A 24,049-nucleotide genomic window follows, 5' to 3' on the forward strand; every position below is an offset into this window, starting at 1 on the left:
GGAATTCTCCCTTCCACATAAGGTCACTAGCGAAGCATTCATTCATGCTTCTTTTAAAAGCCTACTTTAAAAAAATCATTTCAGTGGCATAGGAGAAAGGAATTGTCACTACTCTTGCTGTAAAGTGTTAAGTATTAGGATAATTAATATTAAAATTCCCAAATAGCTTGGTGATAGCAATTTTCAGGAAATAATGTTTTATGGTAAACATTTTTAATAAACAGCAGCATAAAATAATCAGTGTTTAATATCATCTCTGGTTCGGGAAATACAAATGAATATATCCTCCACATAAAATAGTCTTTTGTCATTACAATTCCATGCTTGTCTATTTGAAATGCCCATAACAACAAATCAAACATTAAGTAATACAGTGATTAAATGCATGCAGTGAAAATAAGGAAAGAGGCAGGGTGAGATATCTGACTTTGGCCATTATATATTTGAAGAAAATCTAGAGTTAAGAACAATGAAGAAAACAAGGAGACAGACCAGCTATAAAAATGCAGAGCTATATTTTTCACTTTTGTGATACAAACCATAAACATAGTTTTGTGCAAACAAAAATTCTGAAAATAAAGTCATCTTACAAAACATTGTCAACAAAGCCAAGGATAAATTTTTCAGTCTGTGAAAAAAAAATACTAGTTCAATACAAAAGGGACTGTGTTATGTAGACATCACAGTGCGATTACAAAATACATAATTTTTACAAGTGGTTTTGAAATTTAGATTTGCTCATCTTAAGGACCTCAGTAATTATAAAGGCTTAAAATAAATGTTATAGTTCTTTATCCATACTAATGTTTTTTCCAGAGTTAGGTATTTTACTGGCTCATGGAATGCTACTTTCCCTTTAAGGGAACTCCCAGACAAACTCAAGATTCACTGTAGTTGTGTTTACTTAAAGCAATAAATATTCTTGGAAAAGAATTGATTGTCGCAGGATATATAAAACTGTGGTTTGAATCTTCATCATTAAACAGTTGCATAGCAACAAAAGGATACAAATATTCTCCTCTACGTAAAGTTAAGAAATGGAACTTCTGCATCAGCTTATTTTTGTTACCCACATATGTCTTCATTTAGCTACCAACAAAAAAAATTGGGGTCCCACCAATTCTCTGTGTTCACAGAACCTTTCAGCCTCTGTTTGCTGTAAGGCAATTCAGCATTGGCAAAATGTCAATTAATGTTTAGGCAAACACTCTTGCATCATTTCTCATCTGAATTGTATTTTTTTTAAAAAAGAAGCCATCAACATGTTTCTAGTTTGCTTACATTTTCCTTATCAAATATCATTTCCAGGAATTTCTTCCTATCCTGTCTCTTTATCTTAAGAAAAAAAAAAAGGAGACTTTGAGATAAGTTCCTAGAATAAAAGAGTATTTTTTTTTAATCAACAGAAAAGGCAAACATAAATCTCCTTCCTCTACAAAAATTTCAACCCAGAAGAATTCTAATGCCAGCGAAAAGCTAACCAGCAGGTAAATGGCATTGGACACACATTTTAAATCTTCAAGGCCTAAACTAATCCTGTGGCTTTGATTTACCTGCTTCAAGAATTCAGTTCTCAGTCCCCTTTGAAATGAGAACTCAGTACGTGCCTTTTTTTTTTTTACTCTTAAAATAGTGAACTATCTCACAAAATAGAATTCATAATCTCTTTGGATTCCAACTAACTTTATGAATAAACTGTCAGAACTCTTGGTGCTGGAATAAAATCTGTGCACATTTTCAAATCAAAAAAAGTGAGAGAATTTTAAAAGAACTAGCTATGGGTGTCCTAGTTTCTACTTCTGCTGAGTCAACTCAGGATGAATGCCCCTCCACCCCAAGCCATTATGGGGGCAGAAGGGTGCCAGCACCTACATGGCCATCTGCAGAGCCCTTGCTTGTCCAGGGCACTGGTTCCTGGGTAGCACCTTGAGGTTGTCCCTTTATATAAGAAATCGCCATCTCTTTCCTCTGGGACACTGATCTAATTTTCGTCACCTTTCTTTCCCGGCCTCAGCATCTTGCGCCTAAACAACAGAATAATCCATCCACCATCAATACCAGTACCTCCACCTAGTCTGCAGAAGGCATGGGTGAATGCCCAGTGGGAAAGGTTTTCCTGGTCAGCAGAAGAGATTCACAAAGAGGCACATATGGTACTTGCTCAGAGAAGCCCTAGGGGTTAGGCAGCTGCAGGGCACCTCGGACTGGTCTTATGGCTCATTTCCAAAGTTGCTCTAAGGTCTCCTCATTGATTCTGAACGTCCTTTCCATACAAACATGCATAGAGTCTAAAGTGAATCAACCGCATTCCTGAACGTCTGTCCTAAAGAGAAGTCAGCAGGTAGACGAATGCCACGGTATAAACACTTTGGGAGAGACCAATCCTGCCCATGGGAGGGAAGGACACACGGACCACTACTTGCTCTCCTTTTTGGTTTGCTGTTCCATGGTAAGGTTCTTTCTCTTCCAGGCCAGTATCTGAAACTAGACAGAAACCCCCTCCCATGGCCAGAGCATACATCCAGACAAAGATTAATCCCACAATGGTTTGGCTTTTTCTTTTCTTCTTTTTCTTTTTCTTTTTGCCAGGCTGGGTGCCTGCCCTGCTCGAGGCAAGACCCAGCTACACTTCACAGAAGGTACCTGTTGCAAAGTCAAAGTCTGCTCCTCTTGAAACCTCACTTGAATGAAAACCATTTCAACGCATCAATTTCTCCAGGGCTATGCTGGCTTCTCCTGCAGACAAGTTTCCAGGCCAGGAGAAGCACTGGTTACAGTTCTGCAGAAATCATGGATTCGGTATGTCCATGGATATTGGAGTCTCCTAGCAAAGAGGGCTGCTTCGAGTCTATTTTGTAGGGCTTTTGTGATTTGTTGCCGAACACGGTGATGCCCATTCCTCCGGGATGGTTTGGCATCGACATATGTGGAAGCAAAGGAATATTAGCTTCCTGATTGGAGCCTGACGAGGGCAAGCTGGTGACATGGCCCGTGCTGGTGGAACCACTGGCACTGCTAGGGGAGCGACTCTTGGGGGGTGGACAATGCTGGATAACTCGGGGAGGCCCCGGAGGCTGATAGTGTGCTGCTGGGAAGGCGGCATATCCTGGAGGAATGGGGTACCCATTGATGGGGATGAAGCGTTGGTTCTGCGGAATGGGGGCACCGATGAAACCAGCAATCTGGCCCTGGGCTGGAATGGCCTGGCCGGGGAACATGTAGTTGGGGTAGCGAGGGTTACTGAGGTTACTCACGGGACTGGCACTGAGGGAGGTGGTCTGCGTGGTGGCATTGCCCCCTGATGGTGTGGTGGAGCTGGTATGGCTGGAAAGGCCTTCCCAGGAGCGCAGGCGAAGGTGAATGTCTTTGAAGCGGGGTCTGCGAGCCGGGATCTCATTCCAGCATTCGGTCATGAGACCATACATACGAGGAGGGCAATCTTCTGAGCAAGGTAGCAGCTGTCGCTTCCTCACCATCTCGATCACTTCTTGGTTGCTGAATCCATAATAGGGCTGCAGGCCGAAGCTGAAGATCTCCCACAATACCACCCCAAAGGACCAGATGTCGGAGTCGGAGGAGAATTTGCCATATAGGATGGCCTCTGGGGCCATCCAACGAATGGGAAGCAAGGACTTGGTCTGCACCCGGTAATAGTCGGCAGAGTAAATCTCTCGGGATATGCCCAGGTCGGAGATCTTGACATGCAACTGCTCTCCTATCAGGATATTGCGAGCGGCCAGGTCCTTGTGCACGAAGAAGTGACTGGACAGATATTCCATGCCCGCTGCTATCTGGATGGCGATGTGGAGGAAATCTCCGTGGTCCAGGCTGGATTTCACGGTCCCATCTTCATCACTGCTGCAGCCCACGTCGGAATGTGGGGAGCGCATGATAAGAAACTCGTGCAAGTCACCCTGATTCATATACTCAAACAACATGCACACGGGTTGCTCCTGGGTGACAGCACCCAACAGGCAGACAATATTGGGGTGGTGGAGCTCCGCCATCAACGAGGCTTCCTGCTGAAATTCTGTCCATTGCTGCGGGTTGTTACAGTCTTTCAGGGTCTTGATCGCCACCAACTGAGCGTGGTCCATGCCTGGGAGATAGAGATGGCCCTTATAGATCTTCCCAAAGGCACATTCGCCCAATTCTTCCATGAAACGTACAGCAGAAAGGGGCAGCTCTTTGGCTTTGCTCTGTGGGAAAGAAAGGAAGAGGGTTTAAGATGTTTCTTTTCTTTTAGCCTTTTCAAGCCACACTGGCTCTGGCTTCCTGGCTCTGTGCCCAAGGAACCATATGCAGTGCCAAGGATCAAACCCAGGTCAGCGTTGTACAAAGTAATCACCCTTGTAATATCTCTTCACTCTCTCAAGTTGTTTTTTTTTTTGATGGGGGATTTGGGTAATACCTGGCAGACTGGCACCACTGCTCCCATGTTATTCAGTGGACCAAACTATACCTGAATCAAGCCCAGGGCTCCTGCAAGCAAAGGCGTGCACCCATCCTTTGATCTCTTCCAAGCCTTTAATTAATTGCTGGCTCCAACTTAAAGTAATTGCCATCCGTATGTTTTGTTTTTCTCGTCATGATTTTTATGTTCTTTTTATAGGTGTTCTGTTTTTGCTTTTGTTTGGGGGCTACACCTGGCAGTGTACAAGCAGTATTCATTCCTTGGTAGTGTTCCAAGGACCTTTTGAGATGCCAGGTTCAACTGCAATAGAGCAATACCCCTGTGCTCTTTCCAGTCCAGTTTTTATTTTTAAACAAACATGGGTTATTATTTAAAATTTCTTTTTGAATGACACTTAACAGTAAAAGAAGAAATGAGTCAAATGGACAATGCCAAATTAAACAAAAAATAAAAAAGGTAGAGTAATCACAAGGCTTATAAGAATAAAAATTACACTTAATGTTGAATTTTATTTTATTTATTTTCTTTTTGGTTTTTGGGCCATACCCATTGGTGCTCAGGGATTACTTCTGGCTCTGTGCTCAAAAATTGCTCCTGACAGGTTAGGGGCCATATGGAATGTCGGGGATCAAACTTGGGTTCGTCCCAGGTCAGCGTGTGCAAGGCAAACGCTCTACTGCTATGCTATCACTCTGGCCCTAACATTGATTTTTAAATGTCTCTTTTATTGGGGTGTCAGTGATTTATAAGAGTATGACTGTTTAGGTGTTTAAGGTACAAAATATTACCTTGCCATATCTGCCACCAAAGTGACAATCTTCTCTATTACAGCCCATAGATGCCATGGTTAATAAAATCTGTCATTTTTGTGCCCCTGCTATTCACACCCCAACTCCAATCTGGGGCCACTGTTTCTGCCAAGCCCTGCTGCTCAGCCAGAGTCAGTGCCAGCAGCACACAGACCAGCACCCAAAGCTCAGACCCTAGGCATCAGAATGTTCGAGAACAGAGCCCAGGGGCCGGGGTGACTGTGAATGAGAGAAGAACTGCATAGTTTGAGACAGCCTTAACTCTCAGCCTGGCACTGTGATAATGGGTCTCAGAGCCTCTTTCTTCTGTCCCTCCCTCAAGGGAGCCCATTTGTGTCCACAGGACTGACTCATCATCTATCCCCAAACACTGAGTGTATTCTTGCCTTCCCCCTTTCCCTTTAATACCATCCTATTTGGAGAACATTTACTATGTTCAAAATCAAAGAAACTAAAATGAGTTGATCACAAGAAAGGAAGGAGGTTTGGGGTGTCTTCTCTCTACTGAGCATTCTTGTTTACTCAAAGACCTTCCCTGGATCCCCCAACTAACCCCCTTTGCTTTGAGTATCACTGTATGCAGGAGACAATGGAGCTGATGATCTCCTTGTGTGATACCCATAGCCAGATACCCCAAGTTTGAATCCTGCCTTTTGCATTTCCCAACAGCATGGTCATCCTGGACAGATCAAATCTGGCTCCAACTTAAAGTTGGAGTCCCATCTATAAAATGGGACAGTAATGACTGAAAACAACTGCATTTATCTCATTGGATTCTGATACATTTTTATTAATTTTTTTCTGTTTGGGGAGGGGCCTTTCCTGCAGTCTGGGGGACTCAGAAATCACTTCTTGTGATCTGGCCATGAAGGTCCGATGGTTCCATGCTCAGGCTTGATAATGCAGTGGGCCCAGCAGCATTTGAGGCCTTCAGGGCTATACCCAGTGGTGCTCTAGGAGGCCATGAATATTGGCATTAAAGCTCTAGACCTTGCACATGGTAAACACATGCTCCACTTCTTTGAACTATCTCTCAGTCCCTTATATAAAAAATTTGGGGAGGAAGTTATTGGGCCTATACCCAGTGGTGTTCAGGAGCTACTCCTGGCAGTGTTCAGGGGAACATATGCAGTGCTGGAAATTGAACTGGTGTTCGTCATATGCAAAGCAAGTGCCTTAACTCCTCTGCTATCTTGCTGGTCCAACCTTATAAAATTTGAGTATGCAAATATAAAACCCCCTGCATGGTGTCTGGCATATGGTATGAACTATTAGATCTTGAGCTACTATTCTTTACATATTTTAACTGGAGCTAGAGATATTGCCTTGCATGTGCCTTTCTGTTGCCGTATTTTGTCCTCTCCATAGAATTTTTATTTCTTGAGGGAAGACATTATTCTTCATGCCAACCAATATCCCCACTACTTTACAAGTGGCTTGTTTAAAGACTGATTGTAAAACAAACAGGAGAAAGTATATTTAAGCTCACAATAAAATTAAGAATGAAACTGTGACATTTGATCTTGATGGTAAATATTTATAGTCACATGTTTTTAACTATTATTAAAAATAGCTTCAAATCTAGTTGACATTTAATCTCATTAGTGAGGAAAAAATCATGAAAGCAATGCATTTGAACATAAACTGTAATTTTAAAAGTAATCCCTGTACTTTAAGTTTTTATATTTTGGATAAGATACGCTGTCCACTATCTTCACTGAAGTTGACAAAATTGCAAAGCTTTCTGTACAGAGTTTAAAAACCACAGTTTATAAATGTGTTTTAAAAAAGACAAAAATAAAATCAATGATGACTTTTTTCTGATCCACACTTTACTAATTAGAAAAATCCAAGAATGATCTGTTTTGTTGTAGGCTGATATAAAATCCCAGGATAAAAATCTCAGTAACCCAATGGTAAGTATACTTGAACTTACAGAAAAATACCCACTTCAAAGGAACAAATGGAATGGAGGTTTCCAAAGCATTAATTAATTTTTTTACACAAATTATAGCTCTCATGATAAATATCTCATTTATTCATTAGACCAGCTTTTGTGGAATTAATATTTGAAAATGTCTTATAGGAAATATACTCCTACAAAATATTAAAGAATCATCTCAAATAGTGAAATGTTTATTTCAGTAAAATAATGGAAGTTTATTGATCTAGCCCAATTATTGAAGTATTTGTAGTAAAACAATAAAAAATGACCCAATGCCAATCTAGATATACTGATTATGTAAATTATGGCTGATCTAGCAAATAAAATACTAGAGAGTTGTAAAACTGAATGCAGATATTTCTGTCTTGATAAAAATTTTGAAGATCTGATTGCTAAGTTAACAATCCAAAATAAGGGCCAGAAAGATAGCATGGAGGTAGGGCGTCTGCCTCACATGCAGAAGGATGGTGGTTAGAGTTTCGGTATCTCATGTGATCTTACCGAGCCTACCAGGAACAATTTCTGAGCATAGAGCCAGGAGTAACCCCTGAGCGCCACCCGGTGTGACCCAAAAATCAAAAATATAAATCCAAAATAAGGGGCTGGAGAGAGAGCACGGAGGTAGGGTGTTTGCCTTGCATGCAGACAGACAGTAGTTTGAATCCCAGCATCCCATGTGGTCTCCCAAGACTGCCAGGAGCAGTCTGACTTCTGAGCGTAGAGCCAGGAGTAACCCCTGAGCACTGCCGAGTGTGACCACTTCCCTCCCCCCAAAAAAGTCAGAATAAGAGGCCCAAGGAAAGTTTACCTGCATTGAGTACCTGCCTTAGAAACCAGGACACAAATCCAATCCCAGGTACCATCCTTCATGCCAAGTATGATCTTGGAAGCTTTACTGCTTGAGATTCCTAGTGCCACGACAAAGCATAGGATCTCCAACACACCACAAACCAATGTGTGTGATCACCACAGCTAACTAAAATGTGCAACTTCTGTCATTGTAAAATATTCCATAGGAACAGTTAATGCCTTATAGGCTGCTTTTGTGGGTAAGAGGAAGAAACAGGATGGTATCCCCAAGTCTTTATTGACATAGGCACAAAGAAATACAAAAGGAGAGTCAGGTACTGTAGTGGTTAGTGCAGAGATTTGGGGCTGACCACAGGAGAAGGAGAGAATTTATTTTATCTTATCTGATTGTTTTAGGACCACAACCAGCAGCAGTGCTCAGGGATCGTAAGCAGTGCTAGGGGATTCAAACCGGGGCTGGGGTTACTGCAGCTGCAGGCAAGGCAGGAGTTTTATCTTGTATTGCCTTTAGGCTCTGTTCTCAGGGATCACTTGTGTGTAGGGTTTTTTGGACTATATGGGGTGCCTGGGATCAAACTTGGGTTGGCTGCATGAAAGGCGAGTACCCTACCAGTTGTACCCAGGAGAAATTTTTAAAATTCAAGGTTTTCTACATGTTTACATTTTTGAGCCAAGTGACAATATTAACAATTAAAAAAAAAAAAAAAGCAAAAACAAACACACACCCCCCCCAACAAGTGTCTGTGTGCCAGGGAATTCAACCTAGGTTTCATACATGCAAGGCAAGTGATCTATTCTTGATCTATCCCTGAGACTCTCTTGAATTTTATTTTTAACGCAGCAATAAGATTTCAGGGATTTTTCTGTATTCATACATAGAATGTGTCATCTTGCTTTCTTATAACTATATACTGTTCTATTTATTAGATCTACCCTTCAAAGCAAAAGATATTTAAAAAAGACTGGGATGTCCATCTGAACTCTGCCTGATCTCCACTTGTGCAGCTCCTGGGAGGTTTCTTCAAATGGTCTTACTTTTTTTGAGCTACTTCTGGAAGCTGACAAAGACTGAGACTGGATAGGCTAGTTGGTGATAGAGAAGGAAGAGGGAAGGAATGAGATTTCAAAGTTAACTGCAGGAATATTAGACAAATACAAGGGATTATACATCCTGCTTCTCTCTCTTTCTCTCCCTACTCCTGGTGCAAAATTCAAGTCATAAAGGCATTATGTACTTGTAAACCTAAATTCACATCTTAGACTATTGGTTTTAGGCAGTAATAGTTAATTTCATATGATGCTTATTATGTGCAGATACTATTCAAAGCACTTAACAAACATCAATAAACTTAATACAAAAAACTTGAAGTGCCACAGAGATACTAGAGGGGATATTGGGCTTCCTTTGCATGCAACCAGCCCTGGGGTTCAATTCACAGCACCACATGGCTCACTAAACATCACCAAGCCCCATAGGATCTCCAATTTTATGGGTATCTACTATTTCCCAATCTGTGAAATAATATAATACCTAGCTTTCATAGTTATACTTGGGATTCCATGTGATAATATATGAAAGTCATTTCCACTTAATAAATGCTCTTGAAAGCCATCTTATTGTCCTAGTTAGAGAAGTAATTCAGGGAGCTGAAGACATGCAAATGATTTAAATCCATTTACTGCCTTAAGTACTTCAAGCAATCTTCTTTGTTTAGAGCATATGTTACATTTCCTGCCATTAAGCTTTTTTTTTTTGGTTCTCTTACAGTTGTTGGTTACCTTAAAAAAATGTGTTGAAAAAGGCACTGGTGGGAGGCTGACTGGGTGTGGCCTGCTCCCAGAAGATTCTGGAAGGGAACAAGAACTCCCATGAAAGAGTGGAGGTGGGAGACAGAAAAGAATCAGTAGCCCTGACTTCAAGGCCCTGGGAGAGAAGAGGTGAAGGCAGACAGGACCTTGGCAGTGGACTTGACATAGGTCCCTAGAGTGTCACAGCTAAGAAGACTAGTTGCGTTCCACTCCACTGAGGTAAACTAATGTGTTGAACTTGCCTTTGGAAGGAGAACGCCATCACTTGGCATTCATTTCTAGAGCAGAAAGTGGGTTAGAGAAAGCAACAGCCCTTAGAGGTTTGACTTCATTGCGTATATAGGCCTAATGCTTGCACTACACCTTTCTGTTTGAAACCAACAACCCTCTGACCCCAAAGCAAGTCTGAAATGGGGTGTCTCAGAAGGCTTAGCTGAGGCCCTAACACAAGGGAAGTCCACAAGGTGTGTGGACACTCTGGAATTTGAACTGTCCTTTATCCCTAAGGAGCTACAGCAAAGGGTCCATTATGGCCTCAAAGAGACTATATTCTCCACTTGTCTGTACCTGCTGAACCCTGTCCCATTTCCTCCCGTCTACAGAAGGAGGGAGTGAGTTCTTCCAATTTATCCAGAACCACCTGGAATGGCTCTGAAAAGACGCGCAGAAATGGCTGAGTTCACAGACATGGTGCTAGGAACACCTGCAGCATAAAAAAAGCTCTCCTCGGAGTTTGGTTTCAGGGGAACCATTTACACAGTGATTTGCATTTTTTAAATGCTCAAGTTACTTGGTACAAATGAGTCTTAACTACAGACTCATTTTCAAATTTTACATAAATCCTGAACTAGTTAAAAAATCATAAAAACCCTTAAAGCAGCAGTCGGGAGACTGTTCGGTGACGGCAGGAAATGAGCTGTATTGTGGAGGAACAGATGGTTTACATTATACAAACCCTTTAGGCTAAACTTGTTTAGGTCTGGCATATTGTAAATTATATTTTAGTAATGAAAGTGAAATGACCTCTGCTTGACCTCGAGGGGGGGTTGTCTGTTTGAACCAATGTAGTGGAAAACTATGAAAGAAAATGAAGTCATAAAGTTTTGGCAGTTCAATTTTGGCTCATTTCGAGTGAAGGGGTTATAAATCTGTTTAGTTTTTGTTTGACAAGTATTTGTCATACAGGGATGTACAAAATGTAAGGAAGTGTAAAATACACAGGAGGCTGGGTGCCAAAGTAAACCAAGTACAAAGGAACACTGGAGTGAATGGGGTTCCAGGCTGTTATCTCTTTATCATTCCCTCCATTAGTTGAATGACAAGATGGGCTCCGTTTATTATATGCTGTAAGGCAATTAAGTACCTTAAAACTGAAACAGCCTTTCAGTTTAAATGTTAACATTTTTTTTAAAATGTTAACATTTTTACTCCTCAAAGTAAACACACATCTGCCTTGGGGTGGTTTGAAAATTATATAATTTGGGGTGGAGGGGAGAGGAATGAGAGTTGATGCAGAAGTTGATACCTCTTCCTTTAGCCATTTTTGAAAAGCAAACTCTACTTGGTTTTAAATGAACTTCTCCCAGAAAGAGACAGAAGATTTCAGATGGGAAGTGTTGAGACGTGAGGACTGTAGTATTGTCTCACTGTGGTGAGTGAGGCCAGGTGATGTTGTGGTTGGTGTTTTTCCACCTGAGTGATGGATACTTGGTGTAGATGCTTTAGATGAAGGCACAATGATCCATGGGGTTGGTTTTAACTTTGGTAACTGTGTAGGGGGCAGATGGGTCAGGAGACTAGATAGTGTGACCTCATCTCCTGCCTTTGGGAAATCACACTTGAGGTAGTAAATCACTCAGGTGACAGACTTCTAAGGGACAAAGTTAAGTGCTAAGTAGGCATTTCCTGTTTCACTTATATTTGTCAGGACCACAGGAAATGAGATCAGGATTGTGAAATCACCACCAACTTTTTTTTGGTAAGCAGCATGAATTCCCCGAGAGCCCAATGGTGAACCTATGGCACATGTGCCAGTGGTGGCATGCAAAGGCCTTGCAGCTGGCATGCGAGAAAGTCCACAATTAAGATAAGTGCACGTGCCAAATAGTTTTTAAATACTAAAATCTTGTTATTAAGGTTTAATTGATGTGCTTGCACTTTTGAGGAAATGATTTGGTTTTGTGCGGCAGTTTGGGCACGTGGGCTCAAAAAGGTTAGCCATCACTGCCCTAGAGTAACTTTGGACTTCTCACCTGAACAAACTCTGATTATATTGCATTGATAATGCGTTCTAATGAACAGGAGAAACAGATAAAAGGCAGAAACATCTGAGGCAGGGAAGAAAAAGAATTTAGGACAACTCTTTGGGACAGAAAGATGCTTCCAAAGCAGGTGCAGAGAAAGATAGGGTTCATAATCTCACAACCAACGCCACACCCACAGTTTCCTTTCCCAAGCCCGTCAGCACAGGCCCCTTTGACTGAAGACTTTTGTGATTCCAGCGAGATCTGAGTATCTGCAGAAGACTGGGTTCTATGCTGTGGCACTATCCTCAGCCCCTAAACAAAAACAATGAGACAGACCTTGACCCCACTGAAAGAGGAGGTATTTATGAGTCCTAATAGGAGAGTGCCAGGTTCTTTTTTTATGAAGCACACTTGTGCCTGTCAGCTGTACTCTAGAGGGCATGACTTGATCTCTAAACGTCAGATACTGAACATCTCAGTCTCTGGCAGACCAGGCATAGGAGAAGGCCCCAGTGTCTGAGTGTCTGATTTTAGATGCAGATCACTCTGCATTGCTAACTGACAAGTTCCCACGGGATGATGAAGCTCCAGGATGGAGGATTCACTTTGAGAACCATGGGAATGATCAAAGATGGTCTTCTGGATCAGATAACCACAGGTAGTTCTCACTGAGTGTCATGGGTTATTGGCAACTGAAACTTAAGTTTCAAAAGAACTTGGGCCAAATCAGACCCTTTAATCAGGCTGTTTCATTTGTTGTTGGCTGGGATTTATTTTTTAATTCAAAGCACCATGTTTTGATACAGTTCATGGTCATTTCATGCATATAATGGACTCCACTCTGGTCTCAAGGTTCCTTCCATCCACCTTCTGTCTCCTACCCTTAGTAAGCTCAGTTCTATAGACTAGTTCTTATGTTCTATTGTCTCTGGCCATTGTTGTTCTGTTTCTTTTTATCTGACAAAGGAAAGAGAGCATTCTGTATCTGTCCCTCTTTTTCTGACTCACTTGGCTCAGCACGACACACTCTAGTTCCATTCATGTCGCTGCAAATTACAGGATTTTATCTTTTCCTTTTTGTTTTTGTTTTTGGATCACACCGGGCAGTGCTCAGGGGTCGCTCCTGGCTCGACGCTCAGAAATCGCTCCTGGCAGGCTCGGAGGACTGTATGGGATGCCGAGATTCGAACCACCATCCTTTTGCATGAGAGGCAAAGGCCTTACTTCCATGCTATCTCTCCGGCCCCTTATCTTTCCCTTTTTATTTTATGTATGGGCCACACCTGACAATGCTCATGGGTCACACGTGGCTCTGTATTCAGGAATTACTCCTACTGGTGCTCGGGAAACCATAAGGGATCTTGGGTATTGGACCCTGATTGGCCAAGTTGGCTGCAAGCAAGGCAAGTGCCCTACCTTCATTTCAGTTATCTTTTCTTAGAGCTGCATAATACACCAGGTATATAACACACTACTGTTTTAGACACTTAAATTGTTTCCATATCTTATAATATGTGGGTACTCATGCTCCATGTGCTTTATACAAAGCAACTCCTTTTATCCTCATATCCCATGAGATTGGCCACTCTTGACTATTCTCCTTTTATCTTAGGAATAGATCGGTTTCCATAGCTGGTAGGTTACAAATCCATACTCCAGAGTTTCTCTTCCAAATGACAATTCCTGCATCTCCTTGCCTGCTTTCTAAGTGCTTTGCAACCCCATACCACAATCCTATGAAATTTGTATACCACTATATTTCCATTTGATGGGCCAAGAAAGTAAAGCATTTACCGATGAGCAGGCTTGTTTAAAGTGACATAGCATTTAAGTTGACAATGCCAAAATATAAAGATGGCTCTGTCTGGATGTAAAGTTCGAAATTTTGGAGGAAAACGGGGTAAGTTTTCACTGAACCAACAAAAAGACCCTACTCTGATCAGATAATTAGGTGTGGAGCACTGCAGCATAGGTGTTCTCAGAGCAAGTCTCCACCATCCCCTGGTCAACCCTCATGGTTCCTATTAGTCCTGTGGGACATTTAATAGCAGCCATTGCCCAAACACAAAAGCCCTGGAGAGCAGCAGCCTTAAAATTTCTTCACTGAGGACTGACAGTAAACTGACTCCACTTCACTCCAAAGCCACCTTCCCTTTCCTCCTTTCCTGTTTGGCACAATTCATTGGTTCTTAGGCCAACTGCACTAGAATTGCAAAATGGACTACATGCTGGTGGAATTACAATGGCATTTTCAAAGACAACAATTCAGTTCTGGAAGAAGCATTCACTTCACGTGCGCACACATGCGTGCACACACACACACACACACACACACACACACACACACACACACACACACACACCCCACAGCTCCCCCAGCCACATTCACTTCAAGTTCAACAGCACCTCTCTGGAAGTGAGTGGATTTCAGAATCTATTCTTTCCCACATCACATCCCTTTCTGGAGCCATTCAGAATATCTGGTGGTGGGACCGGGAAGGTGCCATTAGAGGTAAGGTGTCTGCCTTGCAAGCGCTAGCGTAGGACGGACCTCGGTTTGATCCCCCTGCATCCTATATGGTCCCCCCAAGCCAGGGGCGATTTCTGAGCGCATAGCCAGGAGTAACCCCTGAGCGTCAAACGGGTGTGGCCCAAAAACCAAAAAAAAAAAAAAAAACGAAAAACAAAAACAAAAAAAAACAGAATATCTGGTGGTGACCAGGATTAGTTGTGTGTTGAATAACATTGTAAAGTCAATGAATAACTTTTTCTTGGCTGAAAATAAACAAAACCTCAGATTTCTCACCTCCTTAATCAGACTCAAAATAGTATCTACTTCATAGGGATTTTATAAATGTTCCATTGGAATAAACTTGTGCAGTAATTTAGCTTACTTGTCATTCCTGTGTAAAATATACCTTCTGATGATCCTCTATCCAAGAAAGACAACTTCTACATATGTTGAAGCTGAGGTGGTTTTTTGTTGTTGTTGTTGTTTGTTTTGGGGCCACACCCAGTAACTCTCAGGGATTACTCCTGGCTCTGTGCTCAGAAATCACTCCTGGCTTGGGGGACCATATGAGATGCCGGGTGATCGAACTGCCATCTGTCCGTCCTATGTCAGCCACATGTAAGGCAAATATCCTACCGCTGCGCCACTGCTCCAGCCCTGAAAATGAGGCTTTTAAACTCAGACTTCTACTTGGACAGACTTCATACTGGTCACTCTCAACTCTGTCCACCATCTGGATCTTCTTAAGGGGGTGTCAATAGGATGTGAAGTAGGAAAGCTCGTGTCAAATGGATGGACACATGGAAGCCAGAACCATGCAAAATGCCACCTCTCTGATGTTAGCTGTCCTTCTCTTGCCTTCTCCTCACCTCACTTAACAGTGAAGAACAGACTATACCTTCTTTCTCATGCATATTTTCTGCAGCACAGCATTTGAGAATTAATGAGAAGGCTGTGGTTGTCCATGCACTCTAACAAAAGTAATAACTTTTAGCAACTGAGTGCCTGTGAGAATGTGCCAGCCAAAGCTACTTTTATTCTTGTGAGAAAACAAAGATACAGATGACTTGCTCAAGATCTCATAACCAATAAATAGAAGAGCCAAGATCAGCAAGCATCTCGTCCTCTGCCTCTATTTTAACTTTATTTTGGGACCACATCCAGTGAAGCTTTGGAGTTACTTCTAGTTCTGCACTCAAGGATACTGGGGACTGAATCAAGGTTAGCAACATGGAAAAGCAAGTACCCTACTTATCTACTGTACTATTGCTTCACCCCCTTCCCTGTCTCTTAAACCTTGCCTTTAAAGTACATCACTGTCCCCCAGAAATCGTCTCTGAAAAATATGTGACTGGAAAGCTAAGCCAGGCCCAAAGAATGTGGATTCTTGAGAACTGGGCTAAGAATTGCATATTCTGAGATGGATCCTTCCAGACAGGAGAGTCATTATGTCCTGTGGGAGCAACTGTGATGCCAAAGGATGAATCAATGCAAATGCAGAGGGAAGAAGAGGCTGTTGCATATTTGACGTTGTGCCCACTCAGGAAATGAAAAGCGCTAGCACTGGACACAGGAGGAGGGAGGAGGGAAGCCAAAAGTATTTCAAGATGGTGGCAAAGAAAATTAAAGCTACAGAGAAATAAAAGAGGGAGAAATAGAGAAGGCCACAGGAGTCAGTTACAATGACCTAGAGGACCACATCACATGATCCAGAGGGCCATGTTACATGACATTGAGGGTCATGCAAAGAATGGTGGCATTCAGGAGCCTGCAGAGGCTTTTAGACACAAGGGGCAAAGTTGCTGAGGACATGTTTGCACCACAGATAGCGTGACCTGTGAAAAGCACAGAGGGCATTCCAAGGAGCATTTAGACCAGAGCAAGTCTCTCTCAGGGATGGAAGTAATTTGATATTAAAAGGGGACGACTCAGAGAGAAGAATCAAGTGTTAGTACATTCAGCAACTCTGGGCTGGGAAGGAAAAGGAGAGTTAATTTGCGTGGAGGTGAAGAAACAGAAAGACTAGTGGGAGAGAAGGTGAATGGAGAGCCTGGCATCCCTGCATCTCCCAAAATGTTCCTTTGATGAGCCACTGAAGTTTGATTCATAGGCTTAGTCAAACCCTCAAGCCCCCTCATTCTTAACTCTTCCACCTTCTCCTCTCTGTCAGCCTGATGGATAGAATGGCTTATCTGTGTTTTTGAAGTGCCCCTCCCCCAAATCCACAATTTTTTTTCCCATGGAAAAGTCTACTCTGATTTTTAAACAGGGAACATTTTGGGGACACACAGAGAAGATGGGAGAAGTGTTAGAGGAAGGGAAAGAAAAGAATCAGGGAGAAGGGAAGTTAGAGCATTTCCAGGTTTCTTGAAGAGCTTCATTTCCAGTTTTTCATGTTTTCTTAAAAAGAAAACAAAACTGGATGCCAGAGAGATAGCATGGAGGTAAGGTGTTTATTTTTCATGCAGAAAGGCATTGGTTCAAATCCCGGCATCCCATATGGTCCCCTGTGCCTGCCAGGAGCGATTTCTGAGCGTGGAGCCAGCCAGGAGTAACCCCTGAGCACTGCTGAATATGACCCGAAATCCAAAAAAAAAAGGAAAGAAAACAAAACAAAAACACCCCGTTAGGTTTAAAATTGACAACAGGGCAGAGGAAAAAATGTGACTTGGTTCCCTCCATCATTGGGTGTCCTCGGCAGATACCAGAGTTGGAAATGAGTGCAGATAACTTTTATATAGTCAACTGTCTTAAGAGTCTTCAGCTGAACAAAAAGGAGGCACAGATAAACAAATAGCTGGATTAGGAGCACTGTTCCCTTTCTCTGAAGAGCTGTGGAAGCTGAGAAACACTGACTTGAGGGGCTGAGAGCAGCATAGGGAGGAGATCCAGGGAAGAGTGGACTCATTCCCTAGGGTTCAAGACTTCCATTCTATCTCCCACCCACCAGAAGGAAACAAGGCCTCACAAAAAGTTTAAACTTCTAAAATACCATCATGGCGCTGGGGACTCACTCAGGCCAGGTCCAATAGCCGTGTGTAGAGTTGGTTGTCCTGAGAGAAAGGCTTGCTCAACACCCGAGCCCCAACCCCCCACCGGGCCTCTCCTTCAGAATCTAAACACTTGGGGGAGATTTGAGCAGCTCAGCAAGTGGAGAGAGATGGAAACTGATACCTTCAACCCAGAGGGCACATTCCTTTGGCCCAGTAAGAACCCAAGAGCCTCTTGACTTTTGAACTGGCCAAGCAGACCAGCTTCCGTCCTTCATTCCTTTCTCCTTCCAGCCCTCCCAAACAACCTTTGGCGCTGGCCCTACTAGTGGATTAGTTTTCAAGACTTGTTTCTCTAGCTTTCTTACGGTATCTTTTCCTCTTCGATTTTATAGGCACACGTGCTATTTACACATCCACAGCCTTTCTAAGCAATTTTAGAGACTGGCTGTTTACAGAAGAGTTTTCTTGAAGGTCTATCGAGTCCTTTGTGTTTCTTCCAGGAAACGCACTCAGTAAGAACCAAAACAAACAGCAGGATCACTCCTATGTGAGTGGAGCCAAATCTCTTAGGAGAGGAAGGGGGAGAAAAGTTAGCATTTGTTTCTGGTGTTTTCTTTCCTCTTCTCAAACTGATCAATGGAGCCATGCCTGGTTTTGGGGTGGGGGTGGGGGAAGAATCAGTATTGCTCTGGAACTGTGTAAGGCTAAAATCTACGCTTTGCCTGGGAGAAATCATGGCATTGGGATATTTTACAAGATACGCTTCAGGAATGATTTGAAAATGATGAAAATGATGTTTACTGATTCTTTGGGAAAAGTGGTCACGCGATATTTTGTATATATTTCTTTTGCCATGGTGGATGGAGATATTATTAGTTCAATCAAATGTTCCAAATACCTAGCAGAATGGGCACACCCATTATGATGGCCTCTGACACATGGGAATTTGCCATAAGCCAGGGCAATGCAGGCCATTAGTTAATACTGTACTTGAACTGACTAAGTGGAGTTGTGTGGTCCAATTGCTTCCTTTACTTTTACAGTGGGATTTGTTCACTGAAAAGTCCAAGGATCAAGCAAGCACTAGAGCTAAAAATGTTGGGGGATGGGTGCTTACCTGGTGAGGCTTGAGGGATCATTCATATGGGATGCCCGAGATTAAATCTGGGTCAGCTGCATTTGAGGCAAGTGTCCTACTGTTGTTTCTACCGCAAGAACTGAAAGTTTGCACCCTCCTGTTTGTTCCATTCAGTAGTTCACTGTGAACTCAGGTGACTGGCTCACTCACAGGGATGTATGAGAGGGATTTAAGTCTTCAACAGTGATAAACAACATCTCCCACTCATAACAGGAGTGAGAAGGGAAATACACTAACACATCAACATGATGTAGACCAATAGTGACTCACACCTGGACAGGCTGTTCCCCACCCCCAATCATTATCATTGCCAACATTTCATAAATTGCCCAAATTTCACATCAGGCTTTGTGAAATTTTATGGCCCTGGTTGACAAATTGGAACACAACGAACAGAACTGCCGAGACCAGAGAGACAGCATAGCAGATAGGGCATCTGCCTTGTATGCAGTCAACTTGGGTTTAGTCCAGGGTGTCATTCATCAAGAACCTTGAGCCTGTTGGCTACTCAGCAGAGTAAAAGGACCTCCACACAAAATACAATGGAGGAGCTGGATGGGGCTACTAGTAAGCAAAATCATTTCCCCATGGAAAGTTTTCTTCCCAACATTTCTACCACAGCTGAGGTGAACTCAACTCTCCCAGAGGGCGGCTACTGTGGATCTCACACTGGTGTTGCGACTTCCCATCATGTACACAGATGCCACAGGCAAAGTTCTCACAGAACAAAGACAATGGAACGAAAAATGGGAAAGCCTGGGTTTTTTTTTTTGTTGTTGTTGGTTTTTTTTTTTTTTTTTTTTTTTTTTTTGCCTGTATACAGGCTGAATGCAGTGTTCCACAAAGCACTACAATCTGTCAGGTGTCTATAGCGAAGCTAGGGTGTCAAAAGAGGTATTCTTCCACTTCTATCTTCTTTAGACTATGTGATCTCCATGCATTTCAGGGTCTGTAAGGTTTGAGTTTGGGACCACATCTGGCAGTGTTCCATGCTGACACCTAGCTTTGCTCAGGGATCACTCCTGATAGTGCTCATAGAAGCATATATAGCACCAGGGATAAAGCCTGGTTGGCCATAAGTAAGACAAGTGCCTTACTGCAAGAGTTTATTTTTTGTTGTTTGTTTTTGGAGGTCACACCTGGAGGTGCTCAAAGCTTGGCAGAACTCAGGGGACAGGTCAAATCCAGGTTGGCTGCCTGCAAAACAAGTGCCTTACCTGCTGTACTATCTCTCCAGGCTCTGTAGGGGATTTTATTTTATTTTGGTTTTGGGCTACACCTGGTGATGCTCAGGGTTTACTCCTGGCTATGAGCTCAGAAGTTGCTCCCTCCCAGCTTGGGGGACCATATGAGATGCTGGAGATGTCCATCCTAGGCTAGAGTGGGCAAGGCAGACATCTTATGCTCTGCACCACTGCTCCCACCCCCCCTTTTCAAAAAAAATTTTTGGAGGGTATATTTTGTCTTGTTTTTGGGTCACACTCAGCTGTGTTCACAGCTTAATAATACCTCTGTGCTCAGAGATCACTCCTGGATCACAGTGGGGTGACAGGGATCAAATCCAGGTTAGCTGTGTACCTGCCAAGAGCCTGACCTGCTGAACTATCTCTTACCTTTCTATCATTTTTTTAATGATAGAAAATCTCACTTAAGCAAAGGGTTTTACTTAAGACAGACTTTTATTTATTATTATTTATTACTTTTTAAAATGGTACAGTCACTGAATTTTTGTTTTGGGTCACATTTAGTAGGGATCAAGGTTTACTCCTGGCTTCTCACTCAGGGATCACTCCTGATGAGGCTCAGGAGACCATACTCCACCCTAGGCTAAATGCTAATATTGCCTGATAGTCAGACCTGCCCACTTCTGGGAGGGGGTCTGTGGTTGCTAATAAAATGGTTGCCTCAGGGGTCTAAGAGAGTGAGCAAGAAGGAAGTAAGAAGCAGCTGTAAAGTTGGCAGCATGGAGGGATAAGAAACAGGTTTATTTGCAGGGCTGCGTATGGAGCCTGCTTAAAAGGTTTAGCTTAGAAGCCACACATGGTGGCTAGGGTCTATTAATAAAACCTTGTTTCCTGAAACTTCATGACTGCTGTGGATCATTTCCTCACTGCTACACTGAACCTGCAGACCCACCGGCTGGAAGGGGTTGCAGGCTCTGGGCTGGAGGAGAAAGGCCTCACCCTCCATCTCACCATCATCTACCACCATCCAGGACTCAGTAATTAATATGTAACTCTACAATGAGGTGCTGGAGTCTGACTTAGGTCAGACTCATACAGGTCAAATGTCCTAACCACTGTGCTATTCCAAACCTTATTTTATTGAAACCATTGTGAATTACAAAGTCCTTCATTGCAGAAGCCCAAGGCTGCCAGGGCCCATTGCTGCAAGGCTCACAGGGGCCTGTGAGGCCCAGCTGCCAGTGGCCCACCCAGGAATGTCAATATGTAGCAACCACCTACCCAGGAGGGAGGGGAGGGGGGGAGAGGGAGGGAGGGAGGGAGGGAGGGAGGGAGGGAGGGAGGGAGAGAGAGAGAGAGAGAGAGAGAGAGAGAGAGAGAGAGAGAGAGAGAGAGAGAGAGAGAGAGAGAGAGAGAGAGATGGGAGAGATGGCTGGAAATCAACACTGGTGAAGGGCTGGGTGCTGGAATATTGTTTGCCTGAAACTCAGCTCTCAATAACTTTTGAACTCTGTATCTCACAGTGATTTAAACAACAACAACAACAACAACAACAAAAGAATGAGTGAGTTTGAGTGTAATGACAATTTTTTCCTAAAACCACCTTAAAAGCAACAGAGCTCCTATCTGGGAGGTTCAAATGAAAAAAGTGGCCACTCATCCCCACAGGAGGCAAATGTCTTTTGGACAATGCCAAGTGCTCCTTGCTGGAACAAAAAGCAAAGTCAACCTTTTGGATGCAAGAATCCAAAATGGCTTCAGTGAACTCTCTCTCTCTCTCTTTTTTTTTTCCTCCCTCCCCTTCAGTGAACTCTCTTGGCTTAGAAGCCTAGGACCGAGGTGCTGAGTTGCTGAGCTGTCCTGCTTTCTTTGAGATCTAAAATGACACTTGCTTCATGAAAGAGAAGGTCAGTGACCCCAGGGTCCTTGCTGGGACCTTGAGCAATCCAAATGTTGAAATATGGGGGGGGGGGGGGGGGGGAGGGGATTGAGAAGGATTAGGCTGATTCAGGGAAGAAGGAAAAGGTGAAGTCAGAATCACAATTATGACTAAAACCCAACTACAGTCATGTTTGTGATCATGGTGTTTAAATAAAAAAAATAAAAATAAATAAATAAATAAATAAATAAATAAATAAATAAATAAATAAAAAAAACAGACTTCTGAGAGTGCAGGCTGGCTATGCTTCTTGGGAACAAATCATGAGCACAGAGCCTGGTTACTACCTAGGCAGCCATATTCACAAACAGCATCAGAAAGCCAATGAGGGCTGGAGAGATAGTACAATGGGTAGGACATTTGCTTGGCACATGTCTGATTTGTTTTTATTCCTTAATACTACATAGGGTCACCTGAGCATGTCAAGAGTGATCTCTGAACGCAGAATCAGGAGCACGACCTGAGTCCTGAGTGCTGCCAAATGTGGCTCAAAAACAAACAAACAAAAAAAGACAATGAGTTGTCTGAGAAAATCCAGTTTACTCAAGTCAGAGACAAAGTTAGGTACAGAAATAATTTTTTTTTTTTTTTGGTTTTTGGGCCACACCCAATGGCACTCAGAAATCACTCCTGGCAGGCTCAGGGGACCATATGGGATGCCAGGAATCGAACCTAGGCCCATCCTGGGTCAGCATGTGCAAGGCAAATGCCCTACCACTGTGCTATCTCTTCAGCCCCCAGGGAAAGAATTTTTAGATCACTGGTGTCCCATATGGTCCCCCAAGCCAGGAGTGATTTCTGAGCACATAGCCAGGAGTAACCTCTGAACATCAATGGGTGTGGCCCCAAAACTAAAAACCAAAAAAAAAAAGAAAGAATTTTTAATTAGAGATAAAAGCTCCCAACATAAACTTTTATTTATTTTATTTATTTATTGTTTTTTGTCTTTGTTTTTTTTTGGGGGGGCCACACCCGGTTATGCTCAGGGGTTACTCTGCTCAGAAATAGCTCCTGGCAGGCACGGGGGACCATATGGGACACCGGGATTTGAACCAACCACCTTTGGTCCTGGATCAGCTGTGCTATCACTCCAGGCCGGGTCCCAACTTTTATATTTTTATGGTTGATCCACACCCACTTGACTCCTGGCTCTTTGCTCAGGGATCATTCCTGGTAGGCTCAGGGGACCACAAGGGATGCTAAGGATCGAACTGAGGTTGACAGTAGGCAAGACAAATGCCCTACCCATTGTACTCTTCCCCAAACTTTTAAATGGACATAGTGGTAAGTATACACTCTGAACCATAAATGGAGGATTGGGCCAGTGAAGTTAGGGAACTATATTGCATTTCTTTGTCTCTTTCTCACTGTGTGTACATGCTTATCTATTCATCTCACAGAAAGTGGGGAAGGAATAAAAACATTCCTTCTTTGCTTTCCTTTTTCTCTTTCTTTTTTTTTTTGGGGGGGGCAGCACCTAGCAGGGCTCAGTGATGACTGATTGATTCCTGACTCTGAGTTCAGGATATACTGCTTGGGATCCAACCAGACATAGACAAGGCAACCACCTTCCCCAGGACTATCTCTCTGGTCTCTGAAATCTCCTTCCTTGAAACTGTGAAGCAGAACTCCCCTTCCAGTCCTGAGGGGCTGGGCGAGATTCCCATAGACAGAGGATCCCAAAGTTATCTGTCCCATTGCTGGCCCTTTCAACAACCCCTCCCTCCTGCCCCTTACCCTCGTTCCATTCAGCATAAAAAAAATCAATTTCCATTACACAGCATTCCCTGAAAATCGACCTTCTTTGAGCAAATCTACAGAAAGTTCCACTTATAATAAGTCCCACTTATAAATGAGGCTACTATCATGCAGCTCACAGAAATGCTGCCAAGATGGTTGTTACCTTGGGTTTGTAGGCATTCAGCATAGACATCTCCACGTTCTGGCCTCGGACATGCTTGGGCTGTCTCTGGACTGGCGGGGATGCCGATTTCTGGTTGTTTCGGCAGACGCAGATGAAAAAGAAAAGCAAAGCAATGGCCAAGGGGATGGCGACGCTGGGCACCAGAATGTACAGGATTTCCATCTTATTCTTTTCCTTGGAATCCTTTGAATCTGGATGCAGAGATGGAAAAAGACCCATGTGAGATTAATGCCAGTGGCGTACAGGACACCCCACCAGCGCCAAGTGTGACAAGTCCTACTTTGGTTTTCTGGACTCTTTGCCCCTCTCCTCTGCTGAGTGAAGGG

General features: G+C 43.1%; 1 protein-coding gene across 1 annotated transcript in view; it reads right to left on the bottom strand.

The window, feature by feature from the left end:
• Positions 1-2,741: 2,741 nt before the first annotated feature.
• Positions 2,742-24,049, bottom strand: part of ROR1 (receptor tyrosine kinase like orphan receptor 1) — a 195,101-nt gene continuing 173,793 nt past the window's right edge. The window contains exons 9-10 of the mRNA XM_049775459.1: positions 23,703-23,914; positions 2,742-4,199 (exon numbers count right to left, since the gene is read on the bottom strand). Of these exons, the coding sequence (XP_049631416.1) occupies positions 2,772-4,199; positions 23,703-23,914 (1,640 nt within the window). The 3' untranslated portion in view covers positions 2,742-2,771. The remainder of the gene's footprint in view (positions 4,200-23,702; positions 23,915-24,049) is intronic.

This window comes from Suncus etruscus, chromosome 6 (genome assembly GCF_024139225.1).
Source record: "Suncus etruscus isolate mSunEtr1 chromosome 6, mSunEtr1.pri.cur, whole genome shotgun sequence".
In the NCBI taxonomy this organism is placed as follows: Eukaryota; Metazoa; Chordata; class Mammalia; order Eulipotyphla; family Soricidae; genus Suncus; species Suncus etruscus.